We start from the raw sequence: 22,384 nt of genomic DNA on the forward strand, positions 1-22,384 counted from the left end.
TCATCTATTCGGGGAAGGGGAAACCTGTCTGCCACAACCATGCTGTTTAGATGTCTAAGATCTATACAGAGCCTCAAAGACCCATTGCCTTTTCTGACTACAACTATAGGACTGACCCATTCAGATGCTTCTATCTTTTCAATGACACCATCTCTTTCCATTCTCTTGAGTTCTTCCTCTACATCTCCTCTAAGAGCAAGAGGAATAGTTCGCAGTTTTGCAATCTTAGGGACAGCTCCTTTCTTTAGGCGAATTACATGTACAAAGCCCTTGAGACACCCCAATTTCCCAGATAACGTGGTTTGTATCTCTGTGGGCTCTCCTCCCGCAACAGACATTACCTGCTCGGGATGACTTGCCTCAAGCCTTATCTTCAATTCAGCTTGATCACTCCATGACAACAATTCACCCCCTCTGTTGGTAACATACACACAACCTTTGGCCTTCCTGTCCTTAAACTGTAATTCAGCATCAAAGCAACCTATAATATCTATGGGAACATCTCCATAAGCATTTGCTTTAACAGTATTTTCCCACAGAGTACAACTATCGAATTTGTTCCTCCACACTTCCGCACTTATCAAGGTGTAGTCAGCACCACTATCCATTAGCATGCGTACGGGTACACCTCGAATTACAACCTCAGCATAAGGTTTCTGCATTTTCACTCTGCCATTGACAGCATTCACTGTAAATACCACTTCTCTGCCATCCTCACAATATGACTCATCTTCATAACTTGCACTTATTTCATGCACTTGATTTGACCCAGCATTAAAATTTCTACAACATCGGGCAATGTGCCCTCTCACACCACACTCATTGCATATGATATGAATAGCAAAGCAATCCTTATCAGAGGCTATATGCGACAAGCTTCCACATCTAAAGCATCTTCTCCCTGGAAAACCTCTGGATTGTCCTGAATCCCTAACCATCTTGAAAGAATTCATGTCTTTGGGAATCCCTCTGCTATCTTTTGCAGGAACCCATTGACGCCATCCTCTGCCAGTTGCCGGTCTGTTCTCTTCGCTCCTTTTAGCATTCTGCGAGGCGCGTCTTGGATTCCACGTACTCTGCCTCTGAACAACCTTTGACACCTTCAGCACTGAACCCTGACTCTCATCCAACTTGGGTTTACCATTGTTCACAGTATCCGATTGAAGAACTTCAATGCACTTATCTGTGTGTTCCACCATTTTCGCTATCTCAATTGCTCGATCCAAAGTGGGGTTCCTCTCTTTCCATAGTTCTTTCCTAATACTGTCATTGGAACATTTAATCATTAGCTGGTCTCTCAAGTGCTCATCCTGACAGTGAGTGAATTTGCATTTCACTGCTAAGCCCCTTAAAGCCGTGACAAAATCCTCGATACTTTCCCCATTCTTCTGCTCTCTCGTGGCAAATTTATATCTTTCCAATATAATGTTCTCCTCCACTCTAAAATGCCTGTCCAGTTTGGCTAATGTCCTTTCATATGGACCAGCATCCAAAATGTCAGAAGGCTCCGGCAATCTCTTTAAGACCTCTTGGCCTGCAGTTCCCAAACAGTGAAATAGCAATGCCCCCTTGCGCTCATTGGAGTAGTTGGCACCAAACACTGCTAAGGCATATTTGCTGAATCCTTCCTTCCAGTCTTCCCATCTAACCCTGGGTTCACCTGGCACTGCCAGAAAAAACACAGGAGCAGGCACATTTGCCATGTCTCAAAGTTGCAGAATAGAATAACAAGCTTGCAATTCTGGTTTAACCAATAGAGCTCCCACCCAATCAGGTAGGTGACACTAATTAAAAGATAGCTGCTTGGTTATGTACTCACCCTGGAGCGCCTCACCAGGGTCATCGGCGGCGACTCCTTTCTCAACCTTGCTCAGTGTGGGGCCAGGGTGTCCAATGGCCGCTCAGAAAACACACAACCCAAAATCCAATTATAAAAGTGCCAAAGCCGTGTCTTTGCCAGCCCAGTCTCCACAAGTTCAACAAAATTGCAGGGGTCCAATTCCAGCTCCCACAGACCACGGAGCCTCCAGGGGTTTTCCTCTGGCGCTAGCAATGTCCCTCCGGTGGATGCCACACACTGGATGTCAGGCCGTCAATAATCCACTGAAAAAGGCCCTCCCTCAGGCAAGTCAGGCTGGCTCCGCTCCACAGCCAGCACACTAGATCTGTAGAAAAGGCGCTGGGGGTCGTCCTCCGGGTCCCAGTCAAAATCCTCGTCGCCAAATGTTATGTACAAAGGGAGGCTTTCACATAACCAGTAGTTTAAAGGTAAAGAACCTTTTATTTGCAAGTTGATGACATAAGACGACCCCCAGCAGGAGGAGTACAATCTTCCCACTAAGGCCCTGCTTCTTCACTGGCTCTCCTTGGAACCCTGCTACATAAGATGCAGTTCTATGTTCTATAGTATCTAAGTGACAATAGACATAGTGAAGGAAATATTATACACTCATGGTTTAACAGGTAAACATTGGAAACACTGCACATCCTAACAGCCCCTCCGGGTATCTCCTGCAGCAACATGGTCTCAACAAAGTCAGTAGGGTCACGGCCCTCCGTCCCCTCCGGTAGGCCCACAATGCTGATATTGTTGCGACGGGCTCGTCCTTCCGCCTCCTCCGCTCTACTTTCCAAGTTGCCCACCCTTTGGATTAGGGCGTGCAGTTTTGCCTTGTGGGTGGCACAGTCCGCCATATTCGGGCCAACTTCTTTTTCCAGGGACTCTGTGCGCTCTGCCAGAACCCTAACGTCCTGTCTCAGCAGATTGACGTCCTCCTGGACCTCCCCAACTTTGAGGTCCAATGCCGTTTTTAATTCAGAGACAGCCAGTTCTAATTTCGACTCCCAGGCAGCTCTCAGGTCCGCAATCGCCGCCAGGATTTCTTGATTAGAGCTCGAAGTCGTCGCGCCACCCACGGCCGGTGCATCTTTATTCTTGGTGGCGTCCGGGCCCGGGGACGTTTTGGTGAAGTCGTCCAGCGTGGGCTGTTTCGCCTTGGGTCGCACTGCCTTACTTGACATGGTTCTGGGGATGTGCAGGTCTTCCGAATGATGAGTGGGCGCACTGCACGCTGACCTGGTTAGGTCTTCCCGCAACTCTTTTCAATTCCGTCTCGGGCCTATGTCGGCCATTTTGAGTCGCCCTTTGTCCTCAGCGTCTCTCGACTTTTCTTCTCCAATCTTCGCCGCCGTAGCTACTATGCCCTCCAAAAGTTCACAGTGCTTAGGTAGCACTTTCACACGCTGGCATGCATATCGTCGGTATTCAATAAGCAGTCACACTGCTCTAATTTGCCCGGATCTGTTCAGGATCTCGGGAGCTCCGCTGGAACGCGTCCTCCTACATGGCTCTCGTAGCCACGCCCCTGCCTTTTAAATATTGAAGGATTACCATGAATCAATGAGGCCTCCATCCAGTGTCAATCAAAGCTCTGACCTCTTGTATGTTTCTAGGCTTCCAAAAGATCTTTACATCAACATGAGGACGTCTGTCAGTTGTTATGCGAGTTGACACCACCAGGTCTTGACCATACTCTTATTCAGACTTTGAGTGCCCAGACTCAGCCTGCACTCACTGCCTTTCCCTACTCAGCATATGTTAGCTGGTACTGGGAGGGTGTTCCCATATACATTTTCCCTGCTCCTCCACAGGAGGCGCAGAAGGTGAAGTGTCACGTTTGTGCCTACGCACCATCTGTCTCTTGACTTGCTTATAGTTCTCTTTCCCAGCAAGTCCTCTCTTTTTGTACAACTCCTACATTTCTCTGGTTTCAATACCATCTATTTCTTCCTGTGGCACACCATTTTTCAATAGTGCCAAAAACATGTACTTTCTAGACGCATGGGCATCTCTATCTTGTCACCTGCCCTCTGTTTTCTCACTGCGCCCTCCCTTTCACAAGGCTAGTTTTTTGTCCCATTACCCTTACCCCAGATATGACAATTGCTGTATGGCATCCACCACTTCATCAGTGGGTTTGCCAGTCATCCCTACTAGCAAAGTCATGATTACACTCATGAATTCTGGAGGGGCAGTTCTGATCACCAGATTTCTGGTTGATGCTGATAGTGGCACTATACACCCATGTGTCCGGGCTTATGAACATGTTTTACCTCCTTCATAGCATGTTCCCTAATCTTTTGAATTACCTCTTTCAAAGTTTACCATCTCTTCTCTCCAAAGGGCCAATCAGTGGTAATCGGGTACTTTCTATTACATCCCTGAGCTGCAAGGTGCAATAATGACACCTCTGAGGCTTGCCCATTGGCATCAGGCCCTGACCCAGCTTGCAACACTTCCTGAACATTATTATAATTTGATAAAAGTAGGAAGCGTGTTAAGTCAGTAGAATGCAGTGAATCCACTAACAAACCTGCCCCATCATGTAACCTCAGCATCCATGCCAATAACGGCTCACCCGACTTTTGTCTCAATCCATTGATTATCTCACCCACTTGTTGCTGAGTGAAATACTGAATTGTGGTTAAATCAACAATGCCCCCCTCTGGATTATGCAGATGAGGCCCGGCTCTGCACATAGTCCCCGGATCCAGTCACCCTTTTCCCATCTTGTTTAATTTTGGGTTCTGTCTTCATTTCAGTGTCAGGAGATGTACTACTCGAAGAGGAATGTCATATATTCGCATCCCAACATTCCCAGTTTATATCGACTTTTGAAATGACAGCTGAAACCTTGAGTTTATCTTTTCTACCTCTGCGCTTTCTATATCGGAATTGGGTCACTTGAATTGCTGCATTTTCAGCAATGTGTTGAAATTAAAAATCCTTGTCACTCCAAATTTGTATCTGCAATTGCTGCATTAAAGAAGCTTGCCTTTCTGTTGCTGATTCTTTCTAAGCGCTTTACTTCCTCCTGTAGTGCACCATCCTTGGATTTACTTTACGATAAGCTTCAAGTACAATCCAACGTCTTATGCTCACAGCAGTAGACTCACTCCCTTAATCACTGGGACGTTTTGAAAATGAGCAATCGCATCTCCATATTGCTCACATAAACCAGAGCTACATGCAAATTCTGCAGCTAACGCATCACACTGGGCAGACTTCCAACCCGGAATGAGTAATTCACAAGAGTCCCTGCCAGCAGGACAAGTTTTCTCTTTTTTCTGAATAAGGGATGCATATCATCACAAAACTACACACTAATTTAAGTACAGGGAATAAATCACTGCGCTCACTTTAAAAAGGTAAAATAAACTGTCGCGCTCTGCCTGACCAGCACACACAGCAAACACTTTCACTTCCAAAGCAAAGCAGGGTGCTGGGGGGGGGGGGGCAGGAATCAAACCTTTTTAAAACATTGTAATTCAAAACATGGAAATGGAAGTCTCGCACTCCAAAGCACAAAAACTACAGATTAGTCAGCCAAGGAATTAACAGCTCAATGCCACTGATCGTGAGGCCATTTGTTTTGCCTTCCTGTTTTCTCAGTAATTTAAAGATATCTTTTTTCATTTAAGGGTGTCCCTCTGCACTTAAAGCACATTGCCTTTCAGGCTTTTTATTTTCTTATATTGGAACGCAAAGAAGTTATTCACACTTCATGTAAATCTTGAAATAGACCTGAGACAGGTCTCTTTATTATTGCAATTAAAGATGATCACAATAACACAGATAGAAATGAAACAAATACATCACCTTTAGCATTTCTCTTAAGTCTTCATCCCTGCCAAGCCTTCACAGTGAATCTCCAGGCTAGGAGAGATAATCCTTTGCCAATGGGAACAGGCAAACGGAAACACGTCTGCTTCAGTCAGCCCAGTCGGAGTTCAGAGTAAGAAATGAAGTGCTCGTTCCCTGTCTGTATGATGTCTTTCCCTCCAAATGTAATCCAGTATTTTTCCAGAGATGTTTACCGGCCATTGCAGCTACCAGACTCCACTGAATTTGTAAATCTCCAGTTACTCATGAGAAGCCGCCAGACCTTGCCCTCGGCTGCTAAAAGAATGCAAAACGCGCTTCCTCTGAAAACAAACTGTCTTTCTATGGCTCTACCAAACACGCATTGTATTCCGAAAATGAATTTCTCTTTAAGCTTGAAGTCAAATGTTCATATGTGTACACAGAATGCATTTCACTTAGTCTCCATCTTGGAATCTAAGGTTACATTTTTTTTTAATGCACTACACATGTGATCGCTCTTCGCATGCATTTCCATAATGTTCATCCAGTCATTAAACCAATAGTTGAAAATTAAGTATGGTGTTCATATACACTGTAAGAATAGTCAATCCTTCAGTTACATTAGATTCCAACATTTGTAGGCACTTCAATTTGTAAGCAATTGAGGCAAGCAGCACCAAAAAGGACTATTTCTCTATTGCCTGCTCAGGTATGAGCCTCAATTTTATGTGCAGCAAACGTATGTGCTGTTGGAACCCTATGGTGATTTTTCATAAAAAAAATAGCCATGTTTTTTAAAAAGGTTTGATCTTTAAAGTGTTCTTGGACCATCCCCATACATGTTCTTGCAGTAATATATCATTAATATTTACTAAGTGTCTTTGGTTTTCCATCCAGTGTTTACGTATTGAACATTTGGGCAAATGAAACAAAAAGCTTAGAATTTTGTTATGATTTTCTTCTCAAAATAGCTTCCATTAGTTTCTTCCAGAATTGTGATTTCTACAGTACATAAACATTCTTCGAGACCATCTGGCCTTGAGTTTTTGAATGATATGCTACATATCAGCCGCTTGATTAATGTATGGAGTGATTAATCCCATCATACCCTTTCTGTAATAATGAAAGATCTGCATCCTTCTCTTGGTCCGGTCTATAGTTAACAGATGGAGAATGTGACTAGTCACCTTTTTTCTGTTGCTTTACCCAAAGCCCACTGCATGAATCCTTGTTTTAAATCTCAAAATGATTTGATTTGTTTTCTATTATGGAGTCAAAATCTAAGCAGCAGTTTTTTCTTGCTTTTATCAATACCCCATAATGAATATTCCTCTTTATTGCAAGAGGGTGTTCACATCTGGAGTCTAACACTGAATTGCAAAATATGGTTTTGTGGCATGCATCGTAGGTTCCATTTAATCTTTTACCAACTGTATTTCTAAGCCCAAATAAGTAATTGTTGGTTGCTGAATTCATATGTAAATTCACATCATTCTGATTTGGTTGTTGAACATATAGACCTTTGATTGTTCTGCAACATGCCACAGACTTGTGACCATGTTGATGTAATGAAAGACACAACATTGTATGTTCCTTGAGTCATGGTGTCATATTTACTCCCGCCAATCATGTAAGTAAATTTCCATACTCACTTGAAAAACATAAGCCAATGGCAGTTGTTTGTCTCACGGTAATGTGCTAAATAAAAAATCAACAAATTGAGGCACACTTTCATAATCCTTTTGTTTGAGTTAACCTCCGAATACAATGCGACAAGGCCAGTAACCTGACCTTGCCAACCCCAGTTGAGAGATCCCAATTCCTGTCCTACCACCAGACCCCTTTTGCTAGCCAGCCTGGATTTATGCAGTCCAGAATGTTAAGACCACCCCTCCAGGAATAAATGCCTGCCAGTCTTTCCATTTCTGTTATTTTCAGGCCCTGCAGTTTTGCCAGAAAAGAGTCACAACAGAAGAGTGAGACCTTTACCACCGCCATGTACGTTTCCTGAGATCGAGGACTGAGCCTCGTGAACTAGAAATCAACCCTCTAGACTTGTGCAACACTCGTGGCCCTAGCGGGCAGAGACTGAGAGAGCACTTGTGGAGCCAGCTGAATGCAGGGACCAGCTCCTCCGCATAGCGCTCCATGGCACTGAGCAAGATCCAGCGACACTGGGGCACTGTCCACTAGACCACCAGGCGGTAAAGCTGGTTTTGCAAACCCCATTATATATGGAAATCGCCATCGTGTAAGGAGGACACCGGCCTCCAAGTACGAACTTGAACGCTTCCCTGTTCAGATTGCCATGGTTGTTCCATGGTGGACATGCATTGGGAAATTGGCTGGGACTTTGCCTCATTTTTATGAATTTAGCAGCCGACCACCTATCCTAGGTGTGACAGACTGTGCCAAAATGTCCAGGGAGAGAGAGAGAGGAAGGGAGGGAGGGGAAAAAGAAACCACAGGAAGTGCGAGTTCAGGTGATGTCAAAGCAGATGGGGGAGCAATGCACCAGCAGCAGGAAGGAAGGAGCAGCAGATTGTGGAGATTTCCAGAGAATGTGATGTATTGCTTAGTGAATGCACGTGGTACTGTAAAGTGAGTATGCATGTTGGTGTGGCAAATGTTGTTAAATTAGTAAAAGGGAATGACAGTAAAGTGAATGAAACTGGGTGAAAGGAGTGGGATTGAGAAGTTGGTGGGCTCAGTAGGAGTAGTAGTACAAGTCTGGTGGTGGAGAAGGTCGTACGAGTGCAGTGGAGGAAGGAGTACAGCCTCCTCAGGTGCTACCCTGCCAGTCATCCTCTGACATTAAAGCAGAATTTGGAATGCTGCTTGGGCTACCCCAGGAACTAGCTGAGATTGTTGTCCGGTTCAGAGTACCCTCGAGGATACATTTTAGTGTAAAATCATTCAGGCTTCGCTGTACACTTCTGCAGCTTCAGTTTGTTTCAAAGCTTGCAGGAGTCACTGGCTCTGTGTCCTATATGGCCATGCCCCCCATCCTAGAACATTTTATCAGCTCATCAAATTGAAGACCTTTTACCCGGATCACGATTAACACACTGAGGTAAAGGTCATTGAGGGCAGTGACCATAACTCTGCTCTGGAAGGGATTGCAACTCTAGGGGGGACTAAGAAGTCACAAAGCCAAGAAGTAACTGCAAACTCTTGACTACTGTTAAGCAGGAAACTGTCTGGCATGAGTACAGAACACACAGCCAGAGTCAGAGGGGGTTTGGTGTGGAAGGGACAGTAAATGCAAGAGCTTTGATGCACAGTACTGTGCGCTATAAGAAATGAAATTTAGCGTTTTCAGAGCAGTACCTTTAGACCTGTATTGATGTCTCCAGTCTGGCTAAAGGAGTGGTGTGGTCCACCTTATTGTAGGCAGCTGTAAGTTCGAATAGTATATGGATGCATTGTTTATTAGTCAGTCTTTTAAAATGTCCTCCTTCATGGATGTAAGGGATATTTCAGTACTCCATAGGGTAGGATGCCTGATTGTTAGTCATGGAACAACTAGGTATTTACACTAATTGGTGATCTATGTAGTAACCATTTATGTTAGAGTTTTGGTCGTGGGTGTAATGTTGAAGATGGGGTAATAGTTGCTTCACTCTCCGTGGTCTAAGCTTTTTATAGGAAGTGGTCTTTGTCGTTTCTCTAAAGGATTTGGGTATTTTGGTTGACGCAAGCTATGAGTTTCAAATTAGGGATATGGTTGTCGCCAAAGGCCAAGGATCTTTATGAAAATCGCATGCGGCGTTACCCATATGCCTTAATTTCCCATATTTACTTATTTATTCTTTAAAGAGTAGATCTGGCTCCTCGAGAGCAGCAAAGCACTGTACAGAGTATGGGTAGCCACTATTGGACCTGGCGTCTTTTAACAGTAGCACAGTGTTGTGGGTTGCGATCTGTGCGTACATCCAAGTTGGTTCTTGGCCATCTGTTTTTGGAAAAGCCACGTTTTAGATATTTGTGAAATTGGAGACCAATGGGGTCATTCCAAGCAGATACCAGGATGGAGTTCCAAATGGTGAAGGTGTAACACTGGGATTGTTCGCGGGTCCTGTCTTTGCAGACTACTTGTGATTCGTGCCAGTTGGTCAGTTTACTGCGCGAGGAGCGTAGCCACCAGGTACGCTGGTGTTCTACTCGTGACTGCTTTGTAGATTATACATGCAGTCTTGATCAGTATCATGGCCTGCAGAGAAAGCCAATGTAGTAAACGCTGGATGGGGCTGATTCAGTAAAATGTCTGCACACCTGTAATAACACATGCTTCAACATAGTTTAGGTGAGCCAAGTCAGCGTCTTGGAGTCCTCTCAAGAAGGCATTTCCCCGATTGATGTGCACTATGGCCAAGACGCCCTTAACCTTTCATAAGTGGTGGGTTTGAACACTACGATCTAGGGAGTCTAGCCTGGGTTCCACGGCCACACTTCCGCTTTGAGAGTCTGGTGAACTGTGATGGAAACCTTGGTACCTAAATAGGGAAGACATTCGAAAAGACCCTCACCACAGGTCTTAAGGAGAATCTCACTAACAGTCCCCTTCCCTTTGTGTTTTTTCTCCCGTCTTTGTCTGTAGTCTGTACCTTAATGGTGGAGTGTTTTTTTGTTACGCTGGATGATGCTTTAATTTTTATAAGAATTTTTCTTTAAAACTGAGATAAGCTCCACATTTCCATCTTCATCATTCACCATGTCTTTGTTCTTTTAGTTGTAAGCCTGTTATGATGTAAACATGACTACATACCCCTATAGTTGCACGAGGTGGGACACCCATCGCCTCTGCTGCGAACCTGTAGGTAGTTCCCAGATAACTCTTCTGATGAAATATAACGGATGTCCATTGCAAGCTTATCAATGGTGAGATTCTCCATCCCTCTCTGAACAAAAATAAAGGAATAGGATCATAAAAGAGTTACACTTTGAACTAAGTGATGCTGATTTTGGTTTTCATTAATGGTTTGATACATCCATCCATGAACTGTTTGCAAATGGAGTACATTTACATCATTTTAGCAGAACAAAATAAATTCTGATTAATCCATTTTTATTCTGAGTTTTTAATACTCCTTCTCCGGAGTGGTGTTCAACTCTAGTTTGACATTTGCACCTCTCCTGGTGCTGATGCCTCACTTGTTAAAAACCTGTATAGTCTGAGATTTTGACTTGTCAATCTCGTTTGTTTAGGTGTTCTAGAGACCCGTCAAGATGAACAACTCTTTGGAGAACACCATTTCCTTTGAAGAATATGTCCGTATGAAAGCACGGACTGTTCCACAGCACCGGATGAAAGAATTCCTCGACTCCCTGGCCAAGGGATCAGAGGCCCTGCAGGACTTCCAGCAGACGGGCACCACCACCATGGTTTATGAGCAGGGCGGGAACTGTATCTATGCGGATAGTACAGAAGTGGCTGGATCATTACTTGAACTTGCTTGTCCCGTCAACACAAGTGTTCAACAGCAGGTGCAACAGCAAGTGCAACAGGAGCAGCAGATACAAGCTCAACAGCAGGTTCAGGTAAATGGGGGCTGCACAGTTTCTCACGTCTGCTGGTGTAACTAAAGGTCTTCTGGTTTTAGATGCCCTGCACATAAATGTGACTAAAGTGTTGAGTGGTAAAGCCAGGTCAACTTTTCTAGACTAATGGGCTTCTCCCCTAATTTTGGGACCAGAGATGCATTTATCTATATCCAGGATTTAAGGACCTTTGCATCCCATGCATGCCAGCAAATTCCCACCCACCCACCTACCTACCCAAAACACTGTCCCCAGTCTGCCAATGACTTTAAACCCTTTTAGTATTGAACTCTTCATGACATTAGGGGCTCATCCTCTGTCCATCATGATGTCGCAAAGGCTTTTAGATTTTTCTATTGTTATACAACCTATACGCACCTCTGAAACGAGAAAAGTTTTTTTTACTGATCTTCCGAGACTCCACCTGCTCATCCTGTTCTTTGTGTATTATGTTTTTCCCCATTCATGCCTTAATTCTTTCATTTTATTTAGCATTTGATTGTGTGCCCATAATGTTTTTCATTTTACTCTTTTCTTTATTTCCTCATTTCTCAGAGTGTTTTGGTGTTGATGAACAAAGCTGCTGTGTTTTGAGGAAATAGATTGATTTGCAGAGCATTTATGACATAATGCATATACTTTCCATTTCCAACCTTAATTCTGTTGATCGCAATCATTCTAATGCTTTTAAGCCATGTAGTTGGATACAAGCAAAATAAAATGGCTTTCAAGTAGATATTGGTTAGTGAAGCAGGAGAAAGTCATGCTTTCTTTGCAGTGCCCAAAATCATTGGCAAAGACAGTACATACAATTAAACAGCAATAGTTTTAAAGACCTTAAAACGGACTAATCACTAAAGCAGAAGTGTATCTCTTGCAGGTTTATTTTTGTGCACCCTGTGGTTGGTAATGGGCCGTTTAATCCCTCCCATTCCGCATTGGGGCTTCCAATATGGTGGGACAAAAAGTGTGCAGACAAGAAAAGCATAGTTCAGCCTGTGAGTGGTTGTTGTTCAAGGCACCACTAGGATGCAGGTCCCCATTGATTGACCCCTAGGAACTGTAGTTTGAGAGTAAAGACTGACCTTAAAACAGAATGGTGAACTGCTGGTTATGAGACCACCGGGAGAGACACCGCCCACGAATGTATTTACTGTGTCCAAAATGTACCGATTTCAAAACGCTCATTGATCTCCCCGCCTTCCTGCTCTCCACTACCTCCTCTCCAACTGCTCACTCCCCATAACACAGCCACAGAACGTCTCTCAACCCTCTTCAACCCCTGGGCTCCTGCCTACCATAATCTCAAGCACACCCCTGGAATCGTCACCACTCCTCCTTGCCCCTCAACCCACCTGCCTCCTCGCTTAATGTGGTTTAGCCACACCCGACCTATACCTCCCCACTCACCAATTACTGCCCGTCCTTGACTGCATTTCGATTTCATGATTGTCTGGTGGATGCTTCTCACATGATTGGATACTACGCATCTGCTGCTTAGAAGGCAGGTATGATCAACCAAATGATGGCTTTAAAACTAGAAGGGAAAATAATCCACAGAAGAGGGTTACATGTGTGTATATGCTCCATGTAATCAAGCGATCTGTGGTGGCCTATGGTGAGGCATGGGGCCCCCTAAGTGGTAGCCCCTGATGTTCCGTCTCAATAACATCTACCAATCCTAGGCTTGTACAAAATAGCAAGCCCTACAGTAATCAGTAATAAGCAGTTTGAAAGCTGTGAATCCTTCATTTATGGAAATCAAAGCAGTGACTCGTACTGTGAACCAGGAAGCAGATTTGTTAATATTGGCTAAGGCTGAAACAATATATGCCCACTTTCATTTCATATGATCAACATAAGATGGCACGAAAACCATAAAATGTACACTTTAATGTCGCTTGTTATGTCGCACAATTAATTTAAAAAGAAAGAAAAACATGGTTCAAAAAGGAGGTTTACTTAAGATAACATTTTTCTGAACACAAAATCAGGTGATTTAAACAAGGACCCTATATATTCTGGCTGACATGGAGCTGGCAACCTACTGTATTGACTTATTCCATGAGCACTGGGGATCTGTGGACTACTACGCAGGAGGAGCTGATTCTTAAATTAAGCACATTAAGGGCTAGAAGAGGATCCATGCGCTTGAATGACTTAGGATAATAAGAGGGCTCTTCGGATTTGCTCCAGGGACACTACAAAAGAGTCAAGATAAGGTTAAGAAATATCATGGCCAAAAATGGTGAAATAAAGGCAAGCTCACATCAGTGCACCATTTGAATGACTTGAAGCAGGAAAGATTCCTTCTTCAGGACCATGAGCAGACAAACCCATGATTTTAAGAGCTATTCTATATCCAGTTCTTGGATCGGACACCAAGGATCTACTTGGGGCCTGGTTTTTTCTTTTTTAGTAAGATAGATGTTCTACGATTCCATGGCGACTCAGCAGCCAGGTCATGGTAATAATGTCCTGTAGAAAGAGTAATGTTGAAAAGATGTATTCTGATATAAAGCGTCTATCTGAAGGTCAGGTAAGGCACCAGGGTTCAGAGGAATTATGACACTGTGCAAGTGGGCCCCAGGACCTTGGAGGATTTTTTTTGTTTTTTTTTTTACTTCATGTCAGGGGACAGTGAGCAGTATCTGCTCCTTAAGGTCTTTTTGGGGTGATGCAACAGTCGCTGATAACTATACACCAAGACCTCATGTAGCAGATTATTGTTAAACACCCATAAAACGAGCACTGTAAAAAAAAAAACAATCAAGCACTTTTTTGCTAAAGGGAACACAAATTGCCAACTCTTTGGGCAATCGTGAATAGGTTTGTCGGCAGGCTTTGTGGTTATTTGGCCCTCCTGCAACACGGGAGCCAGAAAGGGGAAACAAATGCATTTGATGTGGTTTGTGTATGGAATTGCCCACTAAGTCAGCCCTTGTGCCTGAGACAAAACTAGTGCCTAAATCAGCATCCCGGAACCTAGCAGTATTGGCTATATCTTGGAGTTTGTACACGTCCTTCATCGAGGCTATTTATGAGCTGTTTGATAATAAAACAAAATCTTCCACTAGCAATTGCTGCAGCTTCAACTGGAAAGGATTCTCCATTTTGTGTCTGTCTAGAAATGTACAGTTACATTCTAGTGTGAAGTCTTCCCTTTTAGCTCTCTTATGACGTTCAGATTTGTCGGACAGAGTTCTTTGGGGAACACTACACCGCTCCCCAACCCCTAAATAACTAGGAAGCCCGTAAGCTAATAGATTTGCTATTTTACTGCTATAATAATAACCAAAGTATATTTGAGTTTTGTTAAGGTCAAATGAAATAGATTAAACTCGTCTGAAGACAGCCACGGTCTATTATAACGTACAAAGCAATTTTTTTTGATGAAATATTAATCGACCATATTTGAAAACTATTTCTAATTCTGCTTGATTAACAGAAGGCTGTACACATTCATAACAATTGCTGGATTGTATTCTCACAGTTGTGCACATAGCTTACGCTAGAACTTCTGCTAGAGGAGTTAATGAAATAGATGCTTTTTTGGGTTGACAATAGTTTATAATTTTTCAATAAAGACTGTGCTCAAGACGCATTCACGGCTGCGTTTAACGTATGTTATTTTGTTTTGTATTTACGAAGCTATCTTTTTTACTAGTTACTTGTAAGTAAATGCTTGTCATCCAATTAGATGGCCAATCGAATTTCTTTGGCAACTGCAAAAAAAACAATGTCAGACGAGTGCCATATTTCTGCTACAAAATGAGAGACGACCTTCTTCCTTCATGTGCTTCGGCACATTCTATTAAAACAATCTGCCACTTCATAGAAATGTGCAGAGAGCTTGCACGAAAGGCAGGCATAATTACTACTAGAAACAATCGCTGCGTCAACATTGTTTATCAAGTAGAGTGAGCAAGTCCCACATGTGCTTGGTCCTCTTTACATTCTCGCCTGGCCTGACTCACTGCTTGAGGAAAAATGACTTCAACTGTTACTATAGCATATATTATTTTGCAGGCCATTACCTTAGTGCTCTAGATTTACAGTTGGGAATTGGAGTACAATGTACCATTGCAGTACAATTGGGAATGTGTGTGCCACGTTACTGGTGGGTACAGTGCAACAGGTCAGTAACTGGTTTTGTGAATACTAACGTTCTTTTGGAACAAGCCTATTCTATTTTAACGCAATAACATGTTAGTACTGAGGTAAAGGACAGCAAAGTGCATTCAAAAGATGGTGGCGCTGTGCTTAGGCATTCTAGGCAGTTTTCTGGGTTCTCACTAGATTACTGGTTACATTGGTGCTGGGGAACAATCTCATTTTAGCCTGAATCTGTATACTCATTATTTGATATCTGAATGTAATTGAGAGGACTCCTAGTGTGGAGGTGAGCAGACTGGTTCAACGAAGCATAGGCTGAGGGAAGGCAGCTGGATGTTAAAATGAGAGCTCAGCCACGGCACCATGTTTTGTGGAGCAAGTTTCACGAGGCTTTGGTGGATGAATATACATTGTAAACGCAAAGATTTTATCATCTCCCCCCCCCCCCCCCCGCATGCATTACAGGAATGATGCGGAATATTGTGAGAAAAATGTTAGCAAATATTTTTGTAGTGCAATCCGCTTTTGATAGCTTTCTTTTAACACCTTGAAATTCTTTGTTTTGAAGACCATTTCGTAACTGGTGCTGGTACAGTCGCTGAAGAATGTATTTGTTTTTTAAACTTTTTTTTATAAAAGAATGCAATGCTCAGTCCATGCTTAACACTTCAAAATGACCCTTAATATTGCCACAGGTGTTATCTGGGAAAATGACAAACATGAAAACATGCACATGGCTGAGTTTTTTTCCATTGTTGATTCTATCACTTTTCAGATACAAGAAGTGCTGGCCAAGCCCTGGAATCTTCTCTACCCAACCCCCCAGCAGTGCCGACCCAACCTCTCCCCAGAGGAGTCCCAGGACTCTGGCATTTCAGAAGATTTGTTGGTCAGTCTCCCAGGGATAGCAATATTTAAAAATCTGTTAATATGGTTATGTGACATTTTCTCCTGGGGATCGTGAAATCCAACCAGTTGAGAATTAGGGAGAGCAAGTGGTGACTTGTTGGCAGCACCAAGTGATGTAAAACAAATGTAATTTTCATCCCTCTGTTTGTGAAACCCTTTGTGCAATTTGTCAAGTTCACAACTGCTAGGTTGCTTTTTGAGGGGCCGTGGTTCAGACTTGATCAGTGATAATGAAAGAGCATTCCCACAAAATTAGGGAACATTGCAAAGGTTTAAGTCGCTCCACTTGATTTATATTTTTCTGATGGCTTTTATGTTCACTGTGGCATTTTCGATGGACGTTATTTTTCATTGCCAAGGATAAAACTTGTTACTATTCTCAGCTTGTTAATTTGGGCAACATGTGAGGTTTTCCACTTCACCAGTTTGCTTTGCCTACACGAATAGACTTACTTCTAGGGAAGTTGTTTGACTTATCTAAAAAAAAAAAAAATGAAAAAAGCTGTGTGCGCTACTTACTGGTTAACCCTTTCATGTACTTAACATACCAACCTATAATAGCCAGCATAAAGAGTATTGGGGTCTGTTGATATGAGAGGTGTAATTACTAATCATTTCTGCACGATTGAGTCTGTTATTGGTTACCAATGCCGCATATACCTCCCTTTCACTGGCAGCTCGGAACATTTTTCTCAAATGAAACCAATTGTTTTTCTAAACTTAAAAAATAAAGGACTGCTTCCTAATCAACAAATTCTCCCCAAAAATACACTATTTTGTAACACTTCCTCAGAGAAAGGAAATAAAGAAATTAATTGTTAAACAGAAAAAAAACTACAGTTACTTTAAGGCTTCTAAGCTGCACTAGTATCACTTCAGTGTACTAATAGGATCTTTCTAATTAGTACAGCTCGCCACAGTGTCCATTTCATTGTATTTGTTTTTAGCATTTTTTTCTGGGACAGCAAAGATCTCCTACGCCCCCACAATCTCCCCATTTACTTTAAAATGCAATAAAAAAAATTACTCGGACACCCTAAAGCATTTAGTGAAAAAGTTTGGTAAAATGGCCATTAACCAAAAGCATTCAAACTGGCGCAGTGCGACTCGAAGGTGTTCGTTTTTAAAACCTTTATGTACTAAGGTTCATGGGTTGGTGTAATGCCTGACTGGCCCAAACTCTAAAAGGAAGGTTCCCTTAACTGATGTTTCTAATGGCCGTCGCTATCTAATAGTAAAAAGAAAAAGTCTGTGTCTAAATCTATGCTTGCCCTCGCTCTTTGCAAAAATGTGATGGGAAGTATTTTAAAAAGGAAAACGGTGGTACAACAAAAATTGGGGAAAAAAAAGTTTGTTTCATGTCTTCTCACCAGGTGCAGTTTGGTCACTATCACAAAAATGAGTTCAATCAAAAATAGAGAGAGGGGCAAAGGATCAGAGTGGTCGCACTTAGGAAAAGCAAAGAGCCTGGCGTTTTCGAAGGCTCTGATTGTACCCCATGAAAGGATTGTATGTGAGAAAAACTGCATAGAAGTAAAAGGGTACATCCTGACCAGCTGAACTTGTGTTTGAAACAAGCGGGGCCTAAGCATGGGGAAGGGACCTCCGAGAGGACTACAAAAGCAAGCACGTGCATCCTGATGAAACTGACTGTTAAAATCTGGAAGTGGCCTGAGCGTGGGAAAGGGAATCAACCCTAAGAGGCCCAACCAAGTCAGAGATTTGTTGGTTTTCTTTATAGTGTTGAAAGGATTGAAGCATGGGGAAGGGAACCCAGAAAAGCTTTAAAAAGAATGGTTACAAATCTTTTGTGGTGTTTGGAACTTGAATACGTTGAAGCTTAGAAAGGGGAACCCCAAGGAACTAAAAGACACTGAAGGTATTTGATATCACTGCAAGGGCCCTGTGGAGAAGGTCTTAACAGCCCTTTCTCTTGCTTTCCTTTGTACTTTTTATCTTCAGGTGCTTCCTGCACCACTTTCATGTATTCCTTTCCCTTTGTCATGCACACTCACACTGTCTTTTTCTTTCTCTCTATTGTGCCTCTTGCACGCTCCCCTAATTCTGTCATGCACACTTGCACTGTCTTTTCCTATTGTGCCTCTTGTATACTTCTTTCCCTCTTCCGTGCACACCTGCACAGGTTTCCTTCTCTCCGGGTCGCTCGCAACCTTGCCTTTTACTCTGAACTTCACTTTTACGCCGCTTATGTACCTTATCTTCCTTCTGTGCCACTAGCGCGCTTTCACCTTCTTTCCTACTTTGTTTCTTAAAACTGTCCTTGCTTTCCACTCCGTGACGCTTTACAAACCTTGTTTTTTCTCCCTTTCCTGCTCCAGCCACCCGCACGCTCCCGAGTTCTCTCTCGCTCTCTCTCTCGTGCTCTTGGTCTCTCTCTCGTGCTCTTGGTCTCTCTCTCGTGCTCTTGCTCTCTCTCTCGTGCTCTTGCTCTCTCTCTCGTGCTCTTGCTCTCTCTCTCGTGCTCTTGCTCTCTCTCGTGCTCTTGCTCTCGCTCTCGTGCTCTCGCTCTCGTGCTCTCGTTTGCGCTCTCGTGCGCTCTCGTGCGCTCTCGTGCTCTCGCTTGCGCTCTCGCGCTCTCTCTTGCGCTCGCGCTCTCTCTCTCGCGCTCTCTCTAGCTCTCAGGAAACACGGCTCCCCAGCCACGCTTAGCCCCAGTCAAACCCCGGCGCCGCACGCTGTTCTCTTCCGGATCCTTCTTTCTGAAGTTCCCAGCTTTGTTGCTTACTGGTACAGTATGCTGCTCCAGCTCGCTCATCCATCTGTGCAAAACCACATCTTTTATAGTGAAAAAAAACAGTCAAATGGAGTTGGTGTGAGTGGTCACTCTAAAGTCTCTGATCCTGCCTGACTTTTAGTGGGACAACTGGAGTTATTTCTAGGGTAGGTTGCCCTTATTGTCCCCATGTTATTGCTATGGGTAGTCTTTACTGATTTTAGTTGCCTCCGCCTCGTGTCAGTATTTGTTGGAAATGGGGAGGGGGAGATGGGGTGAGATTGGAGATGCCCTATAAAGGCTGAGGGAGAGTAGGTTGGGGTATTCTTGGGACTTGGAGGAATACCTTGTCTCGCCGTTGGTATCCTCCTACCAATCCCTCGTGACCCTCCACTCGGGTGATTCTCCCTTGCTTGTTCACCCCCAGGGTCGGCATCCAAAGGGGATCGCCTTTCCCTGGCCACCTGAATAGAAGATTCTGAGGTAGCGAGTGGATGGGTGGGAGAATACGGTCTGGTTTCTCACAGTTCCTAATTGCAGATTAAGACCATTGACTCCTTTATCAGATGCTGTATGAATTATAGGGGCCCTCTGCAGACTTTCAGAAGTGTGCACGGTTTAGTCTTAACGCCAACAGTAAATTCGCTATTTGGTCTGCTCGAGCCCCTGTCAACGGATAGGTACCATCTTCGGGGTAATTTCCCTCCCCCCTCCCCCCCAACAACAAGGTCAATGGACATATGGAGTACGCTACCTGTAATGTAATGTCTTTTATCCTAGCACTGATCGCCTGCCAATAAGTTTGTTTGATTGGGCAGTGCCACCACGTGTGAGAGGGGTCTCCCAACTGCCTACACCCATGACAACACCAGTCTGAATGATCAGGGTGGATCAAGTGCAGCCTTTGAGGGGTCATATACCACCTATAACATAATTTAATGGCCCCTTCTCTAGGATACAGCTGGAGCTCTTGTGAGATGAGACCAAATTGTTTGCCAGGATCCCTCTGAGATTTCAATCCCCAGTTCCCTTTCCGAGCCTATCACATAAGGCAGCCTATCTTTGAGAGACATTTTCCCGTAATCGGTAGCAGGTGGAATATTTGTGTTTCCTGGCCCTCTAGCACCCTCAGTTCTATTACTTTAGGTGGACGCATCCCACTTGCTTAACCTGGTTGTTTGACACTCCATGGCAAAGATGAGCGTACCTGAATAGCTCTGTCTCATGTATCTTACAACTTTTCTTTACATTCTACAAACGTAAGTGGAATCCCTTCTTTGTATAGGTCTCTTAATCGAAGAACCCCAGAAAATGTATTTATATAGCACACCAAGCTCTGAGGCGGCATGGCGCATTGAGATTCCCATCGTGCATACGCCCTTTTTTTAAGGACCGGGAAAACTCTGGATTTTGGAGTACTGGGTAGAGGGGCTTAGCCCCGACTTCAATCCCAGTTTAGAGAGAACTTTATCCCAGTGGTACAAGGTAAAACTAGTTGTTTCCAAGAGGTCCCATTGAGTATCCCTCTTGGTTTTAGGGAGGAATGGGAGAGGAGCTAAGGGTGCTGTGCCGCTCTTCTGACTCCCAATCCAATATTGGGGCTATCTGCTAAGCCTGAAAATAGCGCTGTATCGACTGGACTCCTAACCCTACCAGCTCTCTTGATCTCAGGAGAATTTTGCGAGGAGTTGTCTGGGTTTAACCTGCCAGATAAATCGCTGCACCGCTTTCCGTAGATCCCGCTCGGGACAATGATTGGCAAGCTTAGAAGGTATATAGGAGCAAGGTCATTTTGACTGCGCTGGCCGAAGCGTATCTTTGGCCTCTTTGCAGAGTACTGGAATATTCGCCCCGAGGAGAGCCGTGTAATTATTGGTAATATGAACCTATAAATGTGGTTTCTCAGTCTGCCCATTTACAGAAAAAAGCTGATTGCAGAGTACGTTGGACCTCAGGAGGTTCCGAGATCGTAAGCCCCATAGACGTCTCATGATTAATGCAGAGCCAGAAATAAGGGCAAAATTCTCTAGCAGAAAGCGGAGCCTATAGTGCTTTCTTACGTGTGTTCCCCCTATAAGTTGGTCCGAAATATGCATGGGTCAGTACATACCATCTGTGCCAGGGGTTCTAGGGCTAGGGCGAACACTAAGGGGAAAAGAGGGCCAGCCTTGCCTCGTGTCTCTGCCTAGGGAAATCGGTGGTGATCTAAGGGCATAAACCTTAAATCTGGTAGCTGGAATTGGGAATTTGCCATAATTAGTCTGTTAATGGATGTGCCAAATTCATATGCTGGTAATGGAGCATGTAGGTTCTCCCAATTCAAGGGGCCAGGGCAGTTGGATCCTCCACCCTATGACTATTATCATGGGCACTTCTATTTTCAGTGAAGCCAGTTTGGTCACTTAACTATCTGCGGGAGGACTACCCCAACCTGGTAGCTAGGATTTTGCTGTAAAGCTTTGTGTTAGTATTTAGGAGGGCCATAGGACGATAAGAAGTACAGTCCTTTTGGATTCTTTTCCAGTTTTAGCAGTAAGGTTGTTGCTGATTCTGCTATAGAATCCGATACTTTGCTCGACTATAAAAGGAGTTGGAGTTTAGTGAGGTGCACCATCGGCGCGCGCTCAAATGTTTTTGTAGAATTTATTCATGAAGCCTTCTGGACCGGGGGCTTTGCCTGTTTGGGGGGAGTGAATTGCTTGGGATGCTTCTTGAGGTAATCGCCCCTTCTAGTACCCATCTAGTCTCTTCAGGAACCTGGAGGAGCTGCACACGTTAAATAAAATCATTGATGTAAGCCGGATTCCCCTGATGTGGAAAAGACGCCCCCCGAAAGAAGTCCTCCAGTATCTGTAGTTTCCCTTCATCTCTGGTGACCCGCAACCCTTTTGTGTCCCTTAATGCCCCTATAAAATGGAGTGGCCACTTTCTTTAATTTGGCTGCCAACAATGTATTAGCTTTATTCCCCCTAGAATAAATGTATTGTTTTGTCCTAAGTATCGATTGGGCAGCTTTCCCCGTCAGGTGTGCCTCTAAGGCCTGCCGGGCTACCCAAAGGTCACGCAGGGACCTCCTGCTATCCTTCGCTACATGTTCTCCCTCTATCTTGGACCATGCCACTTGGTGCTGTGTGCTTTCCCCCCAAGCTACCGATTGTTCAATAATGACCCCCCGCAGTACTGCCTTTCCAGCATCCGATACCGATTGAGAATCCAATCCCCCATTATGGTTATCCTGGAAGTAACTCTTAATAGCTTCTTCAACGTGGGGGAGGAGGGCACAGCTCAGTCAGGTGAGGTCTTCACCGATTTGCTCTTCTTCCTAGGTTTCCTGGAACTGCTTCTAGGTTCCAGCCATGAACCAGTTCCCTTCTCGGCATCCTCTAGGTCCGGACCTGGGGTGGCGCCCATCTAGTCTGCTGCTTCCTCCTCCGAGCTGA

General features: G+C 44.0%; 1 protein-coding gene across 4 annotated transcripts in view; it reads left to right on the plus strand.

The window, feature by feature from the left end:
* Positions 1-22,384, plus strand: part of QRICH1 (glutamine rich 1) — a 557,471-nt gene that overhangs the window by 136,684 nt on the left and 398,403 nt on the right. For 3 of the 4 annotated variants that reach the window (XM_069643302.1, XM_069643300.1, XM_069643301.1), the window contains exons 2-3: positions 10,853-11,185; positions 16,077-16,190. In XM_069643302.1, coding sequence (XP_069499403.1) covers positions 10,874-11,185; positions 16,077-16,190 — 426 coding nt within the window. In that variant the 5' untranslated portion in view covers positions 10,853-10,873. The remainder of the gene's footprint in view (positions 1-10,852; positions 11,186-16,076; positions 16,191-22,384) is intronic. The other variant, XM_069643303.1, reaches the window with a different exon arrangement.

The sequence above is a fragment of the Ambystoma mexicanum genome, chromosome 2p, assembly GCF_040938575.1.
Source record: "Ambystoma mexicanum isolate Mex_15411 chromosome 2p, UKY_AmexF1_1, whole genome shotgun sequence".
Classification (NCBI taxonomy): domain Eukaryota; kingdom Metazoa; phylum Chordata; class Amphibia; order Caudata; family Ambystomatidae; genus Ambystoma; species Ambystoma mexicanum.